This window comes from Neopelma chrysocephalum, unplaced genomic scaffold (genome assembly GCF_003984885.1).
Source record: "Neopelma chrysocephalum unplaced genomic scaffold, ASM398488v2 Primary Assembly neopelma1_149, whole genome shotgun sequence".
Classification (NCBI taxonomy): Eukaryota; Metazoa; Chordata; class Aves; order Passeriformes; family Pipridae; genus Neopelma; species Neopelma chrysocephalum.
Window position 1 is genome coordinate 65,306 of NW_020897811.1, and position 23,765 is coordinate 89,070.

At 39.1% G+C, this 23,765-nt stretch overlaps 1 protein-coding gene across 2 annotated transcripts; it reads left to right on the plus strand.

The window, feature by feature from the left end:
- The first annotated feature begins 219 nt into the window (after positions 1-219).
- CUNH12orf4 (chromosome unknown C12orf4 homolog) lies at positions 220-20,863 on the plus strand. Of its 2 annotated transcripts, XM_027701133.1 has the most exons (14): positions 220-668; positions 1,227-1,426; positions 1,700-1,845; positions 2,923-3,104; positions 4,312-4,411; positions 4,507-4,628; positions 6,874-6,980; positions 8,555-8,752; positions 11,137-11,265; positions 12,369-12,437; positions 13,484-13,686; positions 18,302-18,359; positions 19,611-19,678; positions 20,594-20,863. In XM_027701133.1, exons 2-14 carry the CDS (start codon positions 1,249-1,251, stop codon positions 20,684-20,686), a joined length of 1,653 nt encoding a protein of 550 aa, XP_027556934.1. In that variant the 5' UTR covers positions 220-668; positions 1,227-1,248; the 3' UTR covers positions 20,687-20,863. The 2 variants fall into 2 exon arrangements, with proteins under 2 accessions (XP_027556934.1, XP_027556933.1); XM_027701132.1 differs by lacking the exon at positions 220-668 and having other exon boundaries at positions 1,205-1,426; positions 11,137-11,244.
- Positions 20,864-23,765: the final 2,902 nt, after the last annotated feature.

Below are 23,765 nucleotides of genomic sequence, written 5' to 3' on the forward strand. Positions count from 1 at the left end.
CCCCCGGCGGCCGGGTTAAGGCACCGCCCGGCCGGAGCAGGTGAGCCCGCGGGGAGGGGGACACGGGCGTGCGGCTGCAGCCCCAGCGCTTATCCCGGGAGCCTTCCCGGGGCTGGGAGAACGTGGAGGGGATCCCGCGGGCCGTGCCTTCCCGCTGCCGGCCTTGCTCCTGCTTTTTTTTTTCAGGAGCAGATTTGGGAAAGGGGGTTTGTCCCCGTCTGCCTCTCCGCCACCTCGTCACGCCCATCTCCTCTACCCCACTAAATCTCGGGGGACAGCAGGAAGACCTCGGTCAGGCTTGCGTTTCTCCCAGTGTTTTCCCTTTGAATCCAACTCCCAGAAGGGCGGGGACACCGCCTGGCTTTAGCATGGGTTGCCCCGAGGTGTTTTGTTTGTGTATCTGACCTGTCTCATCTATTTCCAACACGTGGATTTGTTCAGAAGAATATCCAGCAAAAAAACACAAACAGCAAAACAACTAAACGCCAAAAACTGATCCCATGAATTCTACTTTTTTTCCCCCTTTTTTTGCCTTCACCTTGGGCCGTGGTTTTTAGCACTGGGGAGGTTTCATCCGAAGCAATGTGTCCAGTTTTCCGGTAATGTCCAAAAAAGAGGGATGTGAATGAGCGGAGGAGCCCGAGAGGAGGGTAAAATTACGCACGCAGGTATGTCTTCCCATCCTGTATTTTCATTCTCTAGACAGCTCTCCTACATTTCTTTTGGATTTTGTTTTTTTAATAGAGGTTACAAAATGACAAAATAAACTCTAAAACTTATTGCAAACATCCGCTCTACTCCCCCCCAGCTGTGCCACCTGCACAAAAGAGGAAAGAAGACCTTCGTGCACTGAGAAGGGTTTCAGATTTTGAGACATCCGTGGCAGAAGTTAGAGTGTTTCAGTTAGTTTTCTGTTTATGAGGATTCCCATCAGTCTTGGTTGTGCCTTTAAGTCAGGAGACTTATGCTGTAATTTCTGAGAGTAATGACCCAAATTCATATAGTGATATAATTTAGAAATACAAATACAGTTTAGTAGCATTTGGTGTTTTGGAAACTGGGATTTATGCCCCAGTTCCAGCTGTATATATTTGGAAGTCAAAACTGAGGTGAGTATCTATGAAAATGTGGGGGATTAAGTTTTCGTGACAGAAGCTATAAATTATTAACAAAGCTATGTTTTTCTTATTTTACAAGAATGTAATTCTTGTTATTTTCATTTCTAGTGCAGGAAATCACCTCAAGAAGATGAAGCCTAATAAAGGAAAGACTTACACTCGGGAGAGAGACTATGTGTACACATTCAATGCTGGAAATGAACATTTCGTGCTCACTGTGCCTCTCAAATTCCCTGTGCAAGAGAATATCAGTCATTTGCACGGACGTCTGATGGTTCTGCACAACCTACCATGCTTTGTAGAAAATGGTATGAATCCATTTCTTGAATCAGTGTCACATATCTTTGTCCACAATTGTCTTGCAGCTTGCTTTAAGGAAAAAAAAAAAGGGTATTTTAGTAGAGCAGTGTTAAAAAAATGTTTTTTTAAACAGCAAAACGTCAAAGAAAATCACTGTCAGTGCAAACAAGTATGGTGGCCAAGAAAAAGGTTTTCAGAAAAACTATTTGTGTTTCTTAGATGATTACTGGTACTTCTGTTGGTGTGTTTTGTCGATGGACCATTCTCTTCTTGTTATACAGACCTGAAGCAATCTCTGAACAAGTTCATAGAAGAGGAAGCTATAAAAGATTACGATAGAAAAGCTGAAGTGGCTCTGGAAGCAGTGAAATCAGGAAAAGTAGACATCAACCAGCTGGCAGATACTTGGGCTAAAGCTTATAAAGAGGTAAGATTAAGGCTGGAAAGTTAATATTCAGGACTTGTTTTGTGAGAGTGAGTACAGACAGAAGAGGCAAAATTACAGTGAAATTCACTTTTACTGATTAATTCATACAGTTTTTTATGTGAACGTGAGCATTATGTCCTCATCCTACAAGTTCTGCATCAGGGTTTTCTTGAATTTAGTAGATTCAAAAGATACAAAATGAGGAAGTAAAGGGCTAGTTCATTTACCAGTTGATATTCAAACAAAAATAGGCATTAGGGTTATAGTGCATTAGAATTAAAGCAAGAGTGGTGTTTTTAAATTCAATTAAAGTGGTACTCCTGTATCTCAGTAGTAGCAATGAAGGCTATAAAGTGTACAATTGAGTGCAACCTTTTAGCTCATTTTTTGAGTTCATGTGACTCTTTTACATTATTTAGGAATGATGAGGCTTTAGCTGGAATAAGGTTTCCAGTTCTGCATGTGATCTTCAAAATAGTGGAATGGGAAAGAACTGGAGGGGTCCTAGTGAAGGCAAAGAAAGAGTTGCAGTACTGCAGAAACTGCAGTATTTGAGGAAAAGTTTGTAGGAATTGAGTTTGCTTCTCATGGAATGTAGAAAAACGTTGGGAAAAATTTCATAAAGAGCTTGCAAAACTGGCACCTTTGGGCCAGTCTTTGTTCAATAAAAGTAGCTTTTCTTAAATCACTGTTGTTAATCAAATTCTTAGTGACATCAGAGGTTAGTTATCCTTGCTAGCAAAGCATTTTTGTTTGCATAGCTGGTCTTTTGGGCCTTGTCTAAAATTCATCAGTTGCAAATACTGTGGACATTGCTGTTCTTTGCAAGTTGGTGTTGTGTGAAGATTCCTAAGTCCTCCCTGTAGTGCAAACCTTAGTGATTCTGCCTTCAGTTGCTTTGAATAAGAAATGGAAAAGGAGGAAATTTAAAGCTAAAGTAGAAAGTTTAAATTAGGAGAGAGAACGTACGTGTGGTAAAAGCTGCGTGTGCCCACTTGGTTTTGCCCCACCATTATGAGGGATCCTTGTATGTCCTAAAAGGTACCATGTGCTTTAAAATCTCTTTAAAATTCTTAGACAACGTTAGAACATGCCAGACCTGAAGAAACCAGCTGGGATGAAGATTTTGCAGATGTTTATCATGATCTGATACATTCTCCAGCTTCTGAAATGCTGTTAAACCTGGAGCACAATTATTTTGTCAGCATCTCGGAATTAATAAGTGAAAGGGATGTGGAACTGAAAAAACTACGAGAAAGGTATTCCTTTTTGTAATTTTTATGTTTTCTTCTCTCTTATTGCATGTCAGTGGGTGTATAAACTTTTAGGACAATACGTCAACTTGTATTTGTTATGTGTAAACACTAAGTACGAGAGCATGTAGTGAGGGGAGAAGGGGGAATGTCTTCAAACTGACAGAGAACAGGTTTAGATTGGATATTAGGAAGAAATTCTTCCCCTGGGAGGGTGAGGAGGCCCTGGCACGGGTTGTCCAGAGAAGCTGTGGCTGCCCCTGGATCCCTGGAAGTGTTGAAGGCCAGGTTGGACAGGGTTTGGAACAACCTGGTCTAGTGGAACGTGGCCCTTCCCATGACAAGGGCATTGGAGAGAGATATCTTTAAGATCTCTTCCAACCCACACCATTCCGTGATTCCATGATTCATTAGGGACAGCTGTCTTATATTACTTTGATGGCCTTAGCTTTTATTATTTTCAATGACCAAGTTTTGATTTCTGTTGTTCTAACCACCTTTTAAGTGTTAAAGGGCTTAAGAAATAAAGAATATGAAAAGATAAGCAGAAGACTTGAGGCAGCTATAAATCAGAAACTGTTGAATTTGAATCCCGAGTTCTGGAATAAGTTTGGATAGCTGCAGGTGGTGACTTTTTTGTCCACAAGAGGGAACACATACAGTGTTTTTCTTTTCCTGCCAGAATACTCTGAGTAGGTGTGTTTGAGCATTCTGAGTGGCAATACTCCTCTTCAACTGTGTGTGTTCAAGCTCACATTATACAATGCACATCTGTTCATATGGTTTCTCCGAGACTGAATTGTACATATTTCTGATTTGGGGATAAATGTTGCCAGTAATGGGTTTGTAAACTTTTTTGCTCCTTATTGGCTCTTCTCAAATGTGAAGGAGCAGTAATGTTTTAGAGCTCAGGTGTGATGCAACTGTGTATTGACTCTGATGGAATTTATCAGATCTATTTGTCATAACCAGGAATCTCCCTATTCTGGTGGCAGCTGAGAGAGTCCCAAATGAGTGTAGGTTGTTGTTTTGTTGACAGAGGAGCTGACTTGGAATCCCTGATCTTTAACTCTTAATTTGTTTTGTGGATATTCATTGCTAAATCTGGGAGTGATATAAACTATTCATTCTACCACTACTACTACTACTCTTATCACAACGAAGGGTGTTCTTCTGCCAGGTTTTTGAAGTCTATGTTTCTCATCTCTTTCAGACAAGGAGCAGAAATGGATAAGGTGATGCAGGAGCTTGGGAAATCACTGACTGACCAGGATGTGAATTCCTTAGCAGCTCAGCATTTTGAATCCCAGCAGGTAAACTGAGGTCCAGTGAACTAGAACACATCATGCACGTAAATGTCTTGAAAAGAAAACCCAAACCACTCAAACTATCACTGTTATCTTGTCAGGATTTGGAGAACAAGTGGACTAATGAATTAAAACAGACTACTGCTATCCAGAAGCAGGAATATCAGGAATGGGTGATAAAGCTTCATCAGGACCTAAAGAATCCCAACAACAGCTCAATCGGGTATTTAATTCCTCTGTGATCCTTACTTCCACCTGTAATAGTTCAAAGGACTTGCATTTACGTAATCTTTTAAATAGAATAATATAATCCTATTAGGGTCATTATAGTATCTATATAAACATTTAAATAGGGTAATCAAAGCAAATCAAAGGCAAATAAACCACCATAATTAAATGTCTATATTACTAGGAGTTTCTTCATTATGTAGTGCTATAACCTTTCAGTATCAGAAAGTGTTGTACTGCACTGATATACAACTTGAGCTGGATGGAATTTCCTCCTATTTTGCCTTTATTTCCTATGTCTGTCTTTAACACTGTTTCATAAGGCTTTTTGTTATCAGTTAAGTATGTTCTGTAGAATAATGATGACTCGATACCATAATAAGTGTTATAATGGTAACAATATCACACTTTTGGAATTAATAAACCACTTGATGTGTACATCTCTGGGCAGCTAAAAAAATGGCATATTTTAGTGTGAACACTTGTGGAGAGGGTGGATTGAAAATCCTTCTGTTTGAGAAAATAGCAGGGAAATTAGAATTTGTAAGGGGTGGGGGGGATCCTTAGTCTTTATCGCTAGTAACCACCACCTTTGCTACTAACAGGAAAACAGAAGGAGTAAAACCTGATGCTTTCTTATCCCTCATGTTGGTAGAAGAGCCAGTCTGATGGTGGACACAGTAAGGAATTTATGGGAAACACCACCTTTGAACAAAGTGGCTGCCAGGGATAAGAGGAGACAGGATGGATTGTAATGCATGAAACACTTCTTTGCTTTCCCATAAGTGTTTCCTTTTGGGATAAGGAAACTGAGCGTATGGAGCATGAGGGAAGAGAGAGAGGAGAGGAAAGATGTTGGAAGATTGTGCTGTATGTTTAGCTTCCTCGCTGCTTTCCTCAGGATATTATTTTTTTGTCTGTGAATTCGTGTTTTGGAAGTTCTTGTGCAGTTCTGAGGTTAGTCCCAGAATGTCCTAGGACTTCACAGCTCACAAGCAGTTTGGCCACATTCTAATCCAGTGATTCTAATCCCTGCAGACTGTGCAGGCTCTAAACCCAGCCCTCAAATATTTTTCCACAGAATTTTCATGTTGGCTCTGTTGATTTATTTCCGTGAGGCTCTAAAGATAATGAAATTGCAAAGGCTGTTCGTACTTGACAGCGTGAACCTCTTTCCAGGTTCTGGCCTTCTTATTTTACTGCTGTAAAATAAGACCAGAGTGAGGTTGCTTGGAGCTGAAAGCTAGAACTGGAATGCTGGAATTCCAGAGAGACAGTAAGGATGTCTCAGCTTCATAATCTTGAGTGTTTATTGTAGATGTGAAGTGATGGTGTTTTAATCATTGCACTCTCATGCAGTGGCAGAAAGGGGGATCTCTCTGCTTGTGTTCAGTTTTAAAAACTACAGGTCCTTAATGCATTTGAAAATAATGCACAGGAAGTCTGTAACAGGTCAACTAGAGAGAGAGAGAGGTGTGTGTGTTACACACGTATAGACATAAAAGAGAGAAATACACATATATTTATGCATTATTATATTGCTTATATGTGTGTATATGTATTTATCAGTGGTATATTTCAGTCCTGTCTCATCACTAGGCATTTGCAATGTTTATAAAACACCTTTGTAAGTTTATAAAACACCTTTGGAGATGAAGCATTTTGAAAACAGAGAGAAACATTTCATTGATGCAGACTCAAATTGAAGAGATGTTCATGTTATTTCACACAGCATCAACAGCACTTATTGCATCACTACCAGACAGCTGAACTTAGGGAAAAAATTGAAACTGATATCTGAAAAATTTCCTTGTAGGTTGAACACTGTGGAACATTTGATAAGGCTTTTTTTAACCTCCAGTTTTGTGTGGGGAGAAAAAAGAAATGCTTTATCTGATAACTTCATAAATAAGTTTTTTGCTATTATAAATAGGCTGAGAAGATTTTTTTTTTTCCCTTTTATTCCTGCATTCTTATTTTGTTATAAAACCTATTTTTATTTCTCAGTCTTGGAATGCTTTACAAATGAGCCAAATCATGTAAATCTAACAGTGGAGTCTACTCTCCCTGCTGCCAGGAAGGTAAAGATAAAGCCCCAGATTAGTGGAGTTCGTGGAGGTTTAGTGTCCTGGTTTCCACAGACCAGCTGAGAGAACTTTAGATAACTTTCACATAGTTGTTGGTCTTGAACGAAAAATCAAGGATAAACTTCTCATTATGTATGTTTCTCATTATTTTAGTGATGAAATTAAGGTTCAGCCCAGTCAACTGAGAGAATCTGTGGAAGGAAATGGAAGAATTTATGAAGAACAAAGGCTGTTAGAAGAAAGCTTTACTATTCACTTAGGTAAGTGGAGTAAACTGACCCCAAAACTAAACATAGGAGGTGCTTATAAATAATGTATCTAAGCCATGTATTGTTTGCAGTATTTAATTGTCAATGTATATAATGTACAATTTGTTTTGTATTTGTTCTTTACTTGTGTAAGAGAAGAATAGGATGGTATAAACTGTATCAAGCATTATCTAGCTATCTGAAATGTACTTCACAGAAGACATCTCTAGAAGTAAGTCTTTATCCACTTTAGCAAGGTGACTCATGTAGAAAAGCACAGTAACATCAAAACCCATAGTGCTTAAAAATGATATTTTAACTTTTCTTGGCAAGAAAACTGTTTCTGGTTAGGAAGATGTGGTTATCAAACTCAGTTCTCATGCTCAGTTAACAGAAGAATAGATACTTAAAATTTGCATTTTTTGTTTGTGCAGTAGAGACTTCTTGTGCTGTTTTGACCTTGTTATGTGGCTTAAAAAATCACCAGCAAAGGCATCAGCCAAAGCAGTTTTAATATAAATTTGCAAAAGAGCAAAAAGGTTCAAAGGCAAGGTTCACTCTATTGCTTACTATGTAGATTAAGCACACAAAGGAAAATTGGATTGTAATCAATCTAAAATGATTTAGGCAGAGATAGGCAGTGACAATCCTCCAAGTGTCTCAAACCTCAGAGGTTGCCAGCTCTGAGAAGCTTCTCTATAAGAGGGAGATGCCAGTGCATCTTGCTGGGGTCCAGGAGAGCTCAAAGACATCCCTTAGGACCGCTATCCATAGGGTCATAAGATGATTGGCTTTAGTCATCTGTAAAATTTTCATCCTCAGTTTGGTAATTACTGGGGTTTCCAAAACTCCAGCAGCAATGGTACCGTTCCTCTCAGGCCATGGTTCAGGTAGAGAGTGTTTCAAGGCTGTCAGGGATGACTGATGATCCCTGCTCTTGTCCTTCACCTCCGTGCAGCTCCCACTTCAGCAAGACTTCCTAGGATGGTCAAGGGATGCCTCACCTTTACACTCATGACACAAACACCAAGGCCCGCCGGGGATTCCTGAGGTTGTAGAGTGGTTCTAAGGAAGGGGGGAGAGGATACACCACCACACACTAGTATTGAATCCGTAGCCTTACAGTATTCCTCAGGAAAAATTTCTTCATGGAAAGGGTGGTCAAGCACTGGAGTGGGCTGCCCAGGGAGGTGGGAAGTCCCCAGTTTGGAGATGTTAAAGGAAAGACTGGATGTGGCACTCTGGCCTAGTTGACAAGGTGGTGATTGGTCAAAGGACTTGATGATCTCGGAGGTCTTTTCCAACCTAAATGATTCTGTATTAGGGAACAAGGCTCATTTCAGGTGTGAACAAGCCTTGCTTTGTGACAGCATGTGAAAATACTTTACTTTGAAAATACCAAACTGCTGATACGTCTGTGAAACTGAATATAGGATTAAGAACTTTCTTTGAGTGGTGTTGGTTATAACTCCCTCACAGATCTTTTTCAACAAAACTTAGGGGAGCACTTTGATCCCTTGCATTTTAATCACAATCCTGAGTTTTGTCTTGTACTGTGTGTATTGAGCTGTGTGTGTTCTGGGCAGGAGCTCAGTTGAAGACCATGCACAACTTGAGGTTGCTGAGAGCTGATATGTTGGATTTCTGCAAACACAAGCGCAACCATCGAAGTGGAGTGAAGCTTCACAGGCTTCAAACTGCAATGTCTCTCTATTCAACTTCTCTCTGTGGCATGGTTTTGCTGGTGGACAACAGGATCAGTTCATACAGTGGGATCAAAAGAGGTGAGATTTCCCTGGGGGTGTGTCATTTAAAATCTTGCTGTCTTCTTCCACAAAAAAATAGTCCTTGTAATATTAAAATTTAGTGGAGACCCTAATGTAAAATTTAACTTTAGTGGAGACCTTAGTGTTTTGGATACGGCCTTGCAAAAGGGTAACAAATGCAAAAAGAGTCATGGATAAGGGTGGAGGACAGTGTTGTGCTGTTACCCCTCTCATCTCTTGCTTAGGTTTTGTGTTTGAGTGAGGAACATGCTGGAGAGGACATTTCAATGTTGATTTTGCTGCCTTAGACTGACTTTTTATAGGGGCTTCTCACTCTCTAATATCAGATTAGCACACTGAAACCTGTTTGCAAAAATGAAAAGAGAGTATGCTAAGGTGATAAGTAAATGTATAAAAATGCCATGTGCTTTTCATAGCATGAATTCCAGTAAAAATGAACAACAGCAATATTACTTCCAGGTCTATTCCTGGAAAGCTTGATTAGTAGCCATTTGAAGTGCATGTCTTTTGAGGAACTGGACACTATGATGAAGGTGTTTTCTATCAAGGTTAACCAGCTGAAGGTGTGTTTGTTCCTGTTCTGATTTTGGTCACCAGGACTTTCTGTGAATCACATTGCTGACCTTCCCACCTTGGTCTGGAAGTTCAATTCCAAAATATTCACACTTGGAATGTCTTTTTTATGACTGGAACCACTATTACTTGTCATTATTCCAGCATCCCATAAAAAAAATATACTTTGGAGGTTGATGTTCCCTGGAAACAGTGTGGAATCAGGCTTGTAGGAAGACAGAAAGGGAAGTGTACCAGTAAAAATTGCAGTTGCATTTGTGCTGTTTATGGTTCCCAAGCTGTTTAATTATAACGGTATTATTTCATACTTACTTGCAGTTACTTTTTCTACTGCTTATATATTTAAATGAATAACAAAAGCAGATCTGTTTTTATGCTAAATTTTAGGTGATAAGACAGACATTTAAGTAATACCCTTTTAAACAAAATTGCGTCTCCCAACCACCAAGGAGATCCTGCAGCCACAGTAAAGGAGCAAAATATGGACCATATCACAATCTGTAAAATATAATCCTCAATAACTTTGGATTTCTTTGACTTCTGAAGGGACTCTCTCAAACCTCTAAGAATGGTTTCTTTATATACTTTATGCCTTGCCTACCTCAAGTGTTTTATTAGAGCTTTTTAAGGCTACTGTGGCTCACGTTTGGAGTAGTTGTAGTGCACCCAGACAAATTATGAATTAAAATTAAAGTTAATTTAAGTACAATTTATTTGCTTTCAGCTGATGTCTTCTAGCCTTATTTTACTTTGATGCACACAGAAAACACACTCTTTTGGAGTATCAGCTTTTTTCTCCCTTGGTTTTAGACACCAGAATTTAATAAAGCCTTTTGAAAATAGTTTTTAAGATGGAGATGTCATGCAAAAAGATAAGATACATTAAGATTTTTCTGTCTACTCTGCCTGTTCTTGTCACCACCTGTTCATAGGAATATATGGTGCTCTCCAGACAGGCAGAGCATATTAAGAAATTAAAGGAGGATTAGAGCAGATACTCCAAAATGGGAAGTAAGTAGGAATTGCTTAGTTTTTATGTTGGAGATTTCATGTAAAAAGATGAACCTCTTTGCTGAAGACTTGTTTTGGCTCCTGTTGACTTCCTTGGAGAGACAACGGGACATTAGCATAAGGAGTTTAGAATACCAGTCACATTGTGATCCTAATTATCAGTACAATATTTCCAAATCTGACGTAATACCTTCTTTATCAGGAAAAGGAACTCATAGCTCTGTGTAGCTGATGACACTTTTCTTTAGCTTTCAAGATCTGTGTTTTGAGAACTGAAAGGAAAGAACCGTAATTCCAGCTTTCCAGATACACTGTTTAAGAATTTCATTAATAGCTCTCATTTTTCAAAACAAACTGGAATGTTATTGTTACTGTAGGAAGTATCTATTACGTATGTTTTAATAAAGTGTCACAGATTGAAAGACTGTTAGTAACAAGGTATCATTTTTAAAGCACAACTACATTTAATGCTCATATTATTGCTGTTATTTTGGGGTTTTTTGTGGTTTTTTTTTCTGCTCTGGCTGGTTTTGTTTAAAGAGCAGCAACACTAAAGGTGTTGAATAAATAATCCTTTGGTTTTGGTTTTTTTTCCGAGCATTTAATTTATTTCAAAAAATATTTTGTTCCTCTCCAAATTTTTTTTAGAAATTGAAAAGGGGTGCAGCAGGGCTTTGTCTGCTTTTGAGGGGGTTGACTTTGTAGCTTTGTAGCCTTGCTTGAACAGTAGAGTAGAATTATGTAATGGTACCGAGCACAACCTGATGACGCGGATTATAATCTTATTTTTTTCCTAGATTTTGCAACTGTTTGCCAAGAATGCACGGATTTCCACTTTCCTGGAATTCAAGAGCAGCTTGAAATTGTCCAGAAAGTTGTACTTAAGGCCCGAGCACAGCGCAGCAGTAAGTCGAAAAGGCACCATGGTTAGTGACAACCAAAATTACTTTCCTTGAAATAGAACAGTGGGCAGCTGGATGTTTGTGGGCAGGGGCAAATTGATTCCACTCTTCTGCAGCTACCTCATCTATAAAATTGGGATGTTTGGGTTTAGCAGTAAACCCTGAGACTTCTGCATGAAATTCTCTTTTCATGAAAGTCTCTCTTTGCTGCCATAATAGTTATAATTTTACTGAAACCCAACATATAAGTCATTAGGTTCTGATTGCATTTTAACAGCATGGGAAGTGTATCAGGCTTTCCTCTGCAGTTTAAACTGCCTGTAGCAACACAGACTTTATCTGGTTACATTTTATTTCTATTTAAATTTAAATCTTTAAAAATAGCAGGAGAGGAGTTATGACTTTTTCCCCTTCCTTTAAAGTGAATGCTAAAAATTCAGTAACAAATTGACTAAATGTGTGTACCTTTTAGTGCTCACCAGATCTTTGTGAATGATTTCCTTTGCAGTTGTATTTACAAATGGCTATGAAATGTTCTGACCACGTGGTGTTTGTACATCCCAAAACTTTGTTTTTCTTTTCTTTTCTTTCTTTGTTTTTCTTTGTTTTTCAAAGAGCTACCTGTGTGATTTAAATATGTCAGGAACGTGAACAAATTCATAGGAGTACATAGAAAACCAGGTTTTCTTGGGAATATTGCATTATTCTTGGGAATATTGCTGTAGTCTTGAGGGAAATAGTGAAAGCTGTTTTTATGTAAATGCCGCTGATTTTTGTAAATCTATTAGGAACAAATTTGTTAAATTTGTTACACCATTTAAAGTGTAATAGGTGCTATGTAGTTGTGGGGGCAATTTGGAAAGTTCAGTATCATGGATGAGAAATTGTGTTTTATTTTGTCCAAATGAAGAGATATATAGAATATGATAAGAAAGTCAATAATTTGAGGTAGGATTCAGTTTGGTGTGTCTTGAAGGCAACAAAAACACTTCTGTCCATCCCCCTTCTTTTGGGGGACTTTATGGTAAAAATTCAAGCCAAATATCATCTTAGTACGTCAAACTTTTGTGCTAAAGTGTGATTAATAGAGGATCTATTTAATGTTGCTGCTGTGTGTTTATGTACAGAAAACAAAATGAGTGGAAATGAAGATAAATTAAAGAATATTGAACGAAACCAGTCCAATATTTTGCCGGGTGAGTTGTGTTGCAGTGACCCCCCCCTTCTTGAAGCAAGTTGTGTTCTATACATGCACATTTTTAGCTCTAAAGTCAGAGCATGAATTATAAACTAAACCCAAGTTGACCTCAATCAGAGGAGAAGGATGTTCTTGTGGCTAAGGCAGAGAACTGGGTGTCAGGACATCTGGCTTCTATTCCCAGCTTTGCCATTGCATCATGTGACTTGGGGCAAATCACTTCTCTTTGCCTAAAATTTCTTTTCAGAATTTGAGGGTGAAGAAAAAAAAGATCTCTGAGCGTCTTGGGGAAAAGATGAAACTGAAATACCAGCAGCTAATTTTATTTTTGAAAATAACTTGGTGTACATCACTATTGCAATGCAGAAAAGCACTTTAGGGTATGTTTTTTTAACTTGGGAATGGAGAAATCCATTCACCTCAGAGAAAGTATCTATATCCTGATGTTTAGTAATGAAAGCTGCTGTGGAATTTGAAGATGAATACATGATTGTTTGCAAACAACTCTGCAACTCATCTTCCCATTCTTATGAATTATTTTAAATTCTAATGATCACTGATGCCTTCGTCTTCCAGTATCATATCTCAGTTGTTATGTAACCCACTATCTGTTTCCACATCCTTTATTTGAACCCATCCATTTTTGGTATTTCCTCCTCCCACATCTGTCTGCAATTTAGTGCTTGCATTGTGTATTTTGAGTATTACACCTCCTCTGTGTTTGTTTTGCTGCTTCTTACTATATATAGATCATATCCGCCTGTGCTGGCACTGTTGTGTTATTACACCACATGTCCATGATGCCACTGGAACCATCAAAGCAGGAAAATGAGTGTAGGATGAATGTAAAACAGTGATGTTCCAAGCGATTTTAGATCACTTGGTTCCTAACCTTTTTTTTTTAATCTCCCTGTGTATGTCTTCCCATCTCTGCTGTATATTTCTATTTGACTTTTATCTTGAATGACCCTGTCCTTACATTGCCTAACAAGGGGATTTCATGCAGATCACCACCGTGAGATCTTGGTTTGTGTTATTCTGCAGGAGAATTCTACATCACACGCCATTCCAATCTGTCTGAAATCCATGTTGCTTTTCACCTGTGCGTGGATGACAACGTGAGGTCTGTTAATGTGACTGCTCGGGATCCTGCAATCATGGGGCTCAGAAACATCCTCAAAGTCTGCTGCACACACGACATCACCACCATCAGCATTCCTCTCCTGCTGGTGCATGAAATGTCAGAAGTAAGTCCGTGGAAAGGTTTGGTTTGGTTTTATATCCTTGGGTGCAACCGAAGTGATTTTTGCAAAGGGCGTGTTTCGCGCTGGTTTAAGCCAAATGGGGATGGTCTATCTCAGTCACATACCATTGTCCTGGCACTTGGATCTGTGTGGTGACCCAAGTAAAGGAACTGAACCAATTAAAAACGTTTCAGCCAGCTGTATCACCTGGAGTTGTTATTCCCACCCCTCATTTTGGACACTTCACTTCCTGGATCCAGATAGTTGCACAGTTGTACAAGTATTAATGAAAGGTGGAGTCTTGTGGCAGCAGTTCTTGCTTAGGACCTGTACCTTCAGACTTGCTGATGCAGCAGTGATACCAGATCCCCAGTTTTCACTGTCATTAGCTATAAAACCTGAAAACTAAGTTTTAGGAGCTGCCGATCTAGCAAAGCTCAGCTTAGAGTTCTGTATCCCTACAACACCACTCTATGGCACCTCAGCCCTACACAACAGCAACCAGATTTCACCTTTACTTTGAACTCTCTCCTTCTTCACTGTCTAATCAAGATCATCCTTAAATTTCGTCCCTTTTTCCTCTAAGTCCTCCCAGATGCCAGCTGGGCAAGAGGCAGCATATTGCTGAGGCTTTTTGTGTTCTTACCTACTGGGCTGAGTTCTGTCTTATTTTCTTTAGTGGGATTCTGATGTAGAGCTTGTCTCTCAGTCAGTAACTTTTCACAGTGCCCAGTAATTTAAAACTGTTGGCAACCTCTTTTCTCTGTCACACCTGGCTCAGAAGACGCCAGCAGAGAAGAAAAGGGGGTGGGAAGGCAGGGAGAGAAGTGATGGACAGGCAGCACAGCCATATCCTTAAGAGGTGGAAAGTCTATAAACCTAAAGAAATGAGAAAAAAAAGATAATTTTGCCGACCATGCCAGGGTATCAATGGTAATTATAGTTGATTGTAGGTTTTTTTTAAATAATCCTTTGATTTTTCACTTGTAATTTCAATATTGCCTTTACTTCTTGGGAAGTGCCTGAGTCAAAGCAAGGTAAAGGCTCATGAGAGGATTCCCTTAAACAGTGACTGGTTTTGTAAAAGAATTTGACTGGAGCACAGTGTAGAAGTGGCCCCCCCTTTTGCGGGATCAGGGTCAATTATCATGAAAAATCAAGCAATGCAAAAGGTAAAAATGTTGGAAAGTGAAGCTTCTAAAGGATATACTCCCATACAGAAAAGCAGACTTTTAGGAACAGATGGAATTAGTTCTGAAATTTGTATCAAGTCCTTTGTTTTGGGCACAAATGCAAGTAATCAACATGCAGGGCAGGAGTGTGGGTCATTCATGGGACCCAGTTGCTGTGTTTCACAAATTCATTGACCTTTTTCTTAGCCAAGTTGCCATCTGACTATATTCTTCTTCTTTTGTTTTGTTTAAACTTTGTTAGTTTTAGCTTTTATTTGCATTTTATTTATCTGTATTTTAATATACAAATAAAGCAGAAGACCAAGTGTTCATCATGTCTTGAGAATGTGTGAAACTGAAGAATAATCTTCTTGTCTAGTGCAGGATTCTTTAAAGGTCCTGATAAAACAATTTGTGTTTTATATGAAGTTGTAAGTCTTTGCAGAGTAAGCAGAAAGTGGCGTATATAATAAGTGTATGTTTAGGCAAAACTGCCTTGTGTGACTTGCATTGGCAGCATTGCTTATTACAGTGCTTTGCAGCTGGCTGACCTCATTTGAAACACACAAATATGTGACTTCTTGGTGAAGGAAAAGTGAATAATGACAGATTTCTGAAAGCTCAACCTGAACTCTGTGCCTTTAGCGGCCCCAGTTCTGAATCTGTGTTTACCACCTACATAAAAACATTTTTGTAAAGTGGTTAACCAGGAGCCCAGCTGCAGAGATGTTTCACCCTGACAGGCATTAATTAGGAGTGTTCTCTGTGCTTTCTTTTATGGTTGGAAGGTTATAACCTCAGAGAAGTGATCACAGAATCACAGAATGGCCTGGGTTGGAAGGGACCTTAAAGATCATCTAGTTCCAGCTTCCTGCTGTGGACAGAAACACTTTCCTCTAGACCAGGTCGCTCAAGGCCCCATCCAAACTGGCCTTGAACACTTCCAGGGATGGAAATTGTTTCTCTCTGATCACTGTTAGGAATCTAATATAAACTGTCATTGCTAAAAATGCCAGAGCTGGCACAGTTCCTTGGTACTTCCAACACAGGAGCCATTGCTGTTGTCCCACCCAGCAACAGTGACAACACTGGGACTCTTCAGGGATCTCAGGCAGTTGTCTCTGTTACCATAAGTTAAGACAAAAATGATTTTTAGAAAAATAGAAATGAAGGGAGTATAATCTGGGTAACAAATATTTATGAACATGGTTTATGTATACAGAGAAATCAGTGGTGGGTTTGTTAACCTCAAATATTTCTTGTCTGAGTTTTCCCCCTCTAAATGTGCAGCTGCTCTTACAGTGTTTAGAATTTGCAGATATACTTCGATTAAAAATCTTGCTAATTTTAACTTAACAAAATTAACCATTGAAATTTGGTTTGAAATCTTTGTCCCACAAGATGTTTATGGACTTTACTGTTTTCCTTACCTGATTATGATGTGGCTCTGCAAAAGCATAAGCCCTTAGTTTTTTTAAAAGCAGCAGCCCCATGTAGTGAACCTGTCAAAAATTAAATGAAAAGAAAATATTTTGTAGCATTTCTTTCTAATCAATGAAGCTGGTCTCCCTCCCTCCCTTTTTTTTTTTCTACATGAGGAGAAGAAATCTTAATTTGACAAAATCATTGCATCCTAAAAGGGAGTGAGGTGTGGTCTGCTAGTGAACAACATCCAGAATTCCAGGTGTTTTTTTTGCTTGCTTGAATGCTATTAACCAAAACTCACTATAGGAGATGGGCTGTTTGCTTTTTTACTTCCTGTGTTCTGCACTGTGTTTTGAATTGGTACTTAAATGATCATCGTTTTTGCAACTGTTACTTAGTCTGCACATAGAGAAAAATCCCGATAATATGGCAAATTCATGAGAACTTACATTGTTAAAGATGGATTAGAAATGAATCACTGCGACATCATTTTCAGTTCCTGTGGCTTTCATGGAGTGACATTCTGAATTCAACCTGTTATTTCCCTGAGTGCCCACAAAATTTAACATCTGTGTTCCTCTAAAACAGTCCAAGGAATAGTGTCATATCCTGCTGTTTCAATCAATCCTTTTAAGGCTTAGTTCCCATCAGTAATTGCACAAGGTAGTCCCAAGAGAGAACTTTTCTTCTTAGTCACTTATTTTTTTACCCAAGCCAAAACAGAGATCAAAAACAACAATAAACACCTAAATTATTGTGACAGAAAGCACATATGGGCAGATAAGTTATAATAAAGACCAAGTGTTTCTTCTAAAAAGCTTAGAAATTAAAAACCCCCAAACCAATACTTGTTCAGCATTGTTCTGATTAATGTGTTGAATACCCTAAAAGCAGCATCTATTGATACAGTGATTTACATAATGAACATTTTCTGAAAAGACATTTTTAACTTACGCTGTTTCTAACATATTGTGTATTTTGGGGAGGGCAGGGGATACTCCCACCTAAGTAGGAATTTTGGCCACACATTCAGTTTATTGCTTCAGTGTTATCATTCTTAGATAACCTTCCCTCTCAAATAACTTTCTTTAATCCTGAAATTAAGCTCTTTGATAATGGCAGATTGCAGTGTTTGACATTGCAAAATAAAGGCTGGCTTTTTTTTTTTTTTTTTTATGAATAGAAAATGATGTAAAGCTTACATTTGAAAAGGTACCTGGAAAGATAAATTGGTTTCCACGTCTCTATTCCTGTATTCAGACTAGGAAGTGCTCATCTTCATCTTGAGAGTACATCTGAACAAATAGACACTGTTTTCTTTCTGAGAAGCGTTTACAGTGAGTCATTCTGTCTCTGACTAGGAATATTCAACCAAAGAATCTTTAATGTATGAGATTATTTAAACTGTTAATTTAAATTATTTAGTCCAATACTTGTAGCCATATCTTAAACACATGTGGTTTGCATGCCACGTTTTGCTGTTGAACTTTAGGTAAGGATTTGCTCTCTGTTATATCTGAAACTCCTTCATCAGATGAAGATGAATTTTGTTTGTTTTTACTGTTAACATAAATGCAGTTTTAGTGGAGAAGGGCTTCTTCTAGTTCCAGTATTAGACAGAAGGTTTTGCTGAAGGCTGTGGGTCTGCCAAGTAACCTTCACCAAAATTATCAAGAACAGATAGAAGTCGTTATGCTGTTAAGATGTGGTCAGGAGCCTGGTTTTGACTAGCTGAAGCATGAACCTGATATTTAGCAGTTCAATATTCGACATTTTCGTGCATTTTCCTGTATAAAAGCGTTCTGACATTGGGGTCTCTTACCAATAAGCAGTGGCAGTGCTTTTATGGTCTCCTGTAAGGTATATACCACCTGCCCAGAACACTCTGGAAAAACTCAGTCTGTAATGCTGCAGGAAAAATGAGGTTCTGCAACAAAAATATATTACTTTTAAAAATTTCCCTGCCACTCTTGTTGGTTAGATCCATTGTGCACTGAGGCTTTTCTTTTATTCATTTTTAGGAAATGACCATTCCATGGTGCTTGAAGAGGGCGGAGCTCGTGTTCAAGTGTGTCAAAGGTATGTCAGTGAATGCTTTGGTTGGGTTTTGGTTTGTGTTGCATTTGGTGACATCCACTCTCAGCTCAGGCTGTGTATTTTACTAAAAAATTAAAAAGGTGTTTTTCAAAATTTGTCATTTGTTAAACACACTTATATTTTTTCCTTTGAAACTATTAACTGTCATACCAGGAAATACTCTCAGACACTTAGAGTACCGAGATGAAAAATGTTTCAGAAGGATCTTTACAACTTAAACATAGAGAAGAAAAAGTGCTTATTACTGCTTTGAGAAGTTTCTGAACGAGGGCAAGAGCTGCTGTTGCAGGTGAAGGGGGGATTCTGCCCCCCAGCTCTGGGGAGACCCCCCTGCAGTGCTGCCTCCAGCTCTGGGGGCCCAGCACAGCAAGGACATGGAGCTGTTGGAGCGAGTCCAGAGGAGGCACCAAGGTGATCAGAGGGATGGAGCAGCTCTGCTGTGAGGAAAGGCTGAGAGAGTTGGGATTGTTCAGTCTGGAGAAGAGAAGCTTTGGGGTGACCTAATTGTGGCCTTCCAGGACCTGAAGGGAGCCCACAAGGTAGATGGGGAGAGACTATTTCCAAGGGCCTGGAGTGACAGGACAAGGGGGAATGGCTTCACACTGACAGGGAGGAGGTTTAGATTGGATATTAGGAAGGAATTCCTCCCTGTGAGGGTGGGGAGGCCCTGGCACATGTTACCCAGAGAAGCTGTGGCTGCCCCATCCCTGGAACTGTCCAAGGCCAGGTTGGATGGGGCTCTGAGCAACCTGGGCTAGTGGAAGGTGTCCCTGCCCATGGCAGGGGATTGGAACTGGATGATCTTTCAGGTCCCTTCCAACCCAAACTAGTCTATGATTCTATGATTCTTTAATTTCCAGTGCCCTTTGTATTTTGATTGCCTCAAACAATGGAATTCCCTGCATTTTTCCAAGACTAATTTGTACACTAATTCATCTCTTTGATTGAAAGTCCTCATGACTCAGCATGGTTTTCTGTCTTTCCAAGTGGAGCTATTACTTTCTGCATTTTTGTGTGCTGCACTTAAATGCTTGAACCAGTCATTCAATTTAAAATGTTAGTAGTGTTCTTTCTACCACCTACTTGAGGAACCTCTTCCTATGGTGACCTTTAGTAATTCCTGATGGATGTGTCATCCATCCCTACTTTTATGTGAAAACTCCCTCACTGATTGATGCTGGTGTGATTAATGGGAAATATTGCATAGATATATAAGAAATGCTGTTATTTTAGGTTTCATGATGGAAATGGCCTCATGGGATGGAGGAATTTCTCGGACTGTACAATTCCTGGTACCACAGGTAGGTCAAACCAAATTCACATCCAACCTAGGAGACTGTTGGAAAAAGAAGTTACATGTCAGCAGATCTAGTTTTGATGTGTTTGCTATTCCCTGCTCTTTTGGGGTGAGCTTAAATTAATCAGTGTGGTTTTGGTTCCTTGCCTGTAAAACAGGATTAAGGTTTATATTTTTGAATATCCAGTGGTATCTTCTGAGGATGCTAAAATTTCAAACTGGGAAGTTCAGCTTTCCAAATGTGCCTCGTTTTTGAAAAAGAGACTTTTTTTGCTGTTACCCTGAGGAGATGGGCTAACCTGGCATTACAGAACTTTAGGTGTTTATTAGTCATAACATCTAACAACTTGGAAAGCTGCAATGCAGTCACTTCAGTCATGCTTCCACAAAAACCTGAATTACTCCAGGTATTTGAAGTTATTTGTAATTAAGGTTCTAAAATGATTTAATTTGGAGTCGTAGCTGATCTTCAGAAACAGGAAGTTTTCCAAAGATAAAAGGCAGTGCTGGACATAAAATCAGAGCTATGTTAGGAAAGAGATAACATGTATTTCTTGACAAAGTAGGAAGCTGCTGAGCAAGGAGGAAGCCAAGAATAAATACTGAAGTTGAATCTAATGCTGGAATTCAGAGGGCAGGAGTCCTGTAGATAACAAGCAGCACTATCCTACTTTTGTTAGGTAGAAATAATTAGTGGAACAAGAAATCTACTGGAAATGGATATGTCACATAAATACACAGTGTTTTAGGTCAGTCTTTTCCTTTTAATTGAATTAAGTGGAATTATAACACACAGTTTGAAAATTATCTGTGTGGTCTTCTGAAAAGCAGCAATTCTCTGAAATATCAAGAAACAAGGTTGAGAGAGACTTAATTCTTCCAAAAGCCAAAGCTTACTGGTGTGGTTTTTTTTCCCCAGACAATTTCCGAGGAAATGTTTTACCAACTGAGCAACATGCTCCCCCAGATCTTCAGAGTATCCTCTACACTGACTCTGACCTCGAAGCACTGAATTTTGAGGAGCAGAAAGCTGTATCCTGTGGACAGAGGATGAGATTAAAGAGATTCTGGACTAGAATGTTTCTTTCTTGAGGGATGATGACCCTGAAATGGTATTTGTTGCATTTTCAAGAATCGTGTCATCGTAATAAAAGATAAATGCTGTCTGTACCTGGGCGTGAGCGGCTGATTTTTGCCTCTTGCTTTGTTTCAGCACAGTATTAATGTTGAAGTCCTAAACTTTATCTGAAAGACATTCAATGTAACCTATTGTATGTAATCTACAGAAATATATAAGTGATCCTCATACGTAAGTAGGCATAAGAGTAGGAACAAGGTTCTTCTGGTTGTTGACTTTTACAAAGATTTTCTGAATTTTCTCAGTGATTTAAAAAAACTTAAAAGCAATGTCAGATGTCTCCTTGGAATAACTTTGGTGTAATTTGTAACAGTGCCTACAAAATAAAATGTATTACTGCCCCATTTTTACAGAATGAAAGACATTAATCCAATATTTAACCTGCTACATTTTGTAAATCATGAGAGCGTTTAAAAAAATCAAATTAATATACTTGTGACAATAATTAGATTTTTTAATTATTATTTCTTCCTTTTTTTTTTTACTATGTTTACTTTTTGCTTTATTTTCAGACTTCATATTGACAAGTGTGTCATATGAACAACTTAATAGGAACACTAAAGTGTTCTGGACTGTTGTACAGGTATAATTTGCTGCTTATTAGTTATTAACGTTTTATGAATAATCAGAAATTCTGGGGAGACAGCTCAAGATGCAGCTATGGAATTTCTTGGAACAAAGTTGAATCCAGTCAAAAAAAAACCCAACCAAACCAGCCCTGCATCCCAGTGATGGCAGGTAAGGATGATATTGGGAACTGTTTTTCCTCCTTCTTGGACATCCTGGTCCTCAGCTGTGGACCCAGGAGGCTGGAAGGAGCCCTTCCATGCAGGGACTGGCCACAGGGAAAGTCCCATCTGGAACTGGGGTTCCTGGGATTGCCAGGACCATTGGGCTCACAGCAAAGCAGGTGGGGAGGGAAAGGTCCCAGGTGACTCCCCAGATCCACAGTTCTGCTGTGCAGGAAGGGTCCTGGCAGAGCTGGAATCAGAAATCTCTGCCTATTTATTGCTGAAATTCTGCACTTGAAAACTGTAGAACCTGAAAGCTAAGTAAACCCTAAATTCTTTTCTATCTCCGTTGTGATTTTCTTTAAAAGTGATTTAGTTTGACAAATGCAAAGATGGCAGAGCTCCCTTGTGGGGAAACGGCATAATTTAAAATTCTCACAGAGAATCCAAGGAATATTCACCAGTTCATGATGTTTATAAAGTTATTGTGTAATAACAGACTCTGAGCTTAGTATTTTTGAGTCCTGCATGCTGTAAGAAGCCATGTAAGTGACCCAGCAAACATCTCTTGCTGAACTGTTAAATACTTTCTTTTCCTCCGCCAGCAACTTCTATAGAGGCATCATGCAAGTAATGTGACCTAATTTGGTGTTCTAGAAAAGAAGGATGTAAATTCATCTAGAAGGAGCTGGATTAATTCTGTTAAAGCTCATTTTACATTGCTGGCCTTCAGCTGAAATCAAACTCTGGTCCCAGAAAAGCAAATGCTCTAACACTATTCTGTTTAGGAAAGGTGTGGTGGCAGAAGTATCCCTTTTTATAAGCTCTAAGACTTATCTGTGTTGTGATAAAGGTCTGCGTTACAGATTTTTAGTTTTATTTTTCCCTTCAGTCAGCACATCCACCAACAAGGAGCCTGTGGAACACCAGCAGTCCTTGAGCAAATATCTTGCTTATACTTCTAGACTATTTGTTAATAAAAATTATGCCCGTTCCTTTGCCAAAGCAGGAAGACACCATTTAATTTAGTTGCACTTTGATGAAACTGCTGCTAATTTCTAAGAAAATAGTTCAGATTTTTGCCTTTTATTTTTGAATGTGTGTTTTCAGTCCTCAGGAGGTTGCATAGAAACTTGTCGGCAGTTAGTCTTTGGTACTAAAAAGAACAAACAAGCTCTAGAGATGAGGTTTTGGAAAGTCAAAGCGGTTGGAATGGTATGGGGAGACTATTAGTTCTGCTTACTGAAGGCTGACCCTTGGAAATGCTGAATTGTCCTGCCAGAGGGAATCTTTGTCAGAAGGATCCTTGACACAACATGTATTATTCCCATTTTTCATATCTATTCCCAAGAAAGTGGTGGTAACAGCAGATTTTTAGCTGCCTTTTAGAAAAAAAAACAGAATATAGAGATGGGATCACCTAAACTGTACTTTCTGTTTGATCTGTACCCAGCAACTGTAACATGCAGGCTGCAATTTCTCAGAAAGCCTGTTTGGGTCATGAAAAGCTATTCAAGATTAAGAGGAAAGTGACTTAATGGGCATGAGGTTTTCTATTTGTATATGCAGTGCACTATTCCTTGGAAGGATGACAGGATTTAATGCCTTGAAAATGTCGTGTAAAATTGCAGGCATGGCTCGTATTGAATAAAAAATTCTCGCCACTAGGGAGGAGTGAGGAGCAAATGCCATTGCTCAGCTTTGTTAACCTGCTCGTGGTGACCACTATAAACTGCAGGTGCCCTTTGCAGAGTCTGAACTGAGGTTGTTGCAAGGAAAAAAAATTGCCAAGAGTCTTGATTTGTCAAGGATTTAAGTTACTGACCTTCACCTATTGTCCCCAGCTCTGTGATCCCTGTCTGTTTGCTCACATGGTAACTGGTGGCAAACAAGGGCAGCAGAATGCAGGCAGTTGAGACACAGATGTACAGACCTTGTCTTGCCTGTCCCCTGCTGCAATGTCAGAAATTTCCCTGTTGGTAGATGGCACTGTCCAGAGGGGTGGGAATTGTATCTGGGGTCTTTCCTTCTGCAGTAGTTCTCTCTGGAGAGCACAATCTAAGTTCAGCTTAATGATGAAAGAGTTATTTTATAACTTTTCCCATTGTATCAGAGATGAGTGAAGCCACAGAAGGTTATTATGGAAGAAGGGATATAGTATAAAGGAGGAAATTATCATGGAATGGTTTGAGTTGGAAAGGACCTTAAGGAATACCTGGTTC

Coding starts and splice junctions, on each gene's coding strand:
- CUNH12orf4 (XM_027701133.1), top strand. CDS start 1,249: ATGAAGCCTAATAAAGGAAAGACTTACACTCGGGAGAGAGACTATGTG. Junction 13,687..18,301: donor TGGTGCATGAAATGTCAGAA/GTAAGTCCGTGG, acceptor ATTCATTTTTAG/GAAATGACCATTCCATGGTG. Junction 19,679..20,593: donor TACAATTCCTGGTACCACAG/GTAGGTCAAACC, acceptor TTTTTTCCCCAG/ACAATTTCCGAGGAAATGTT.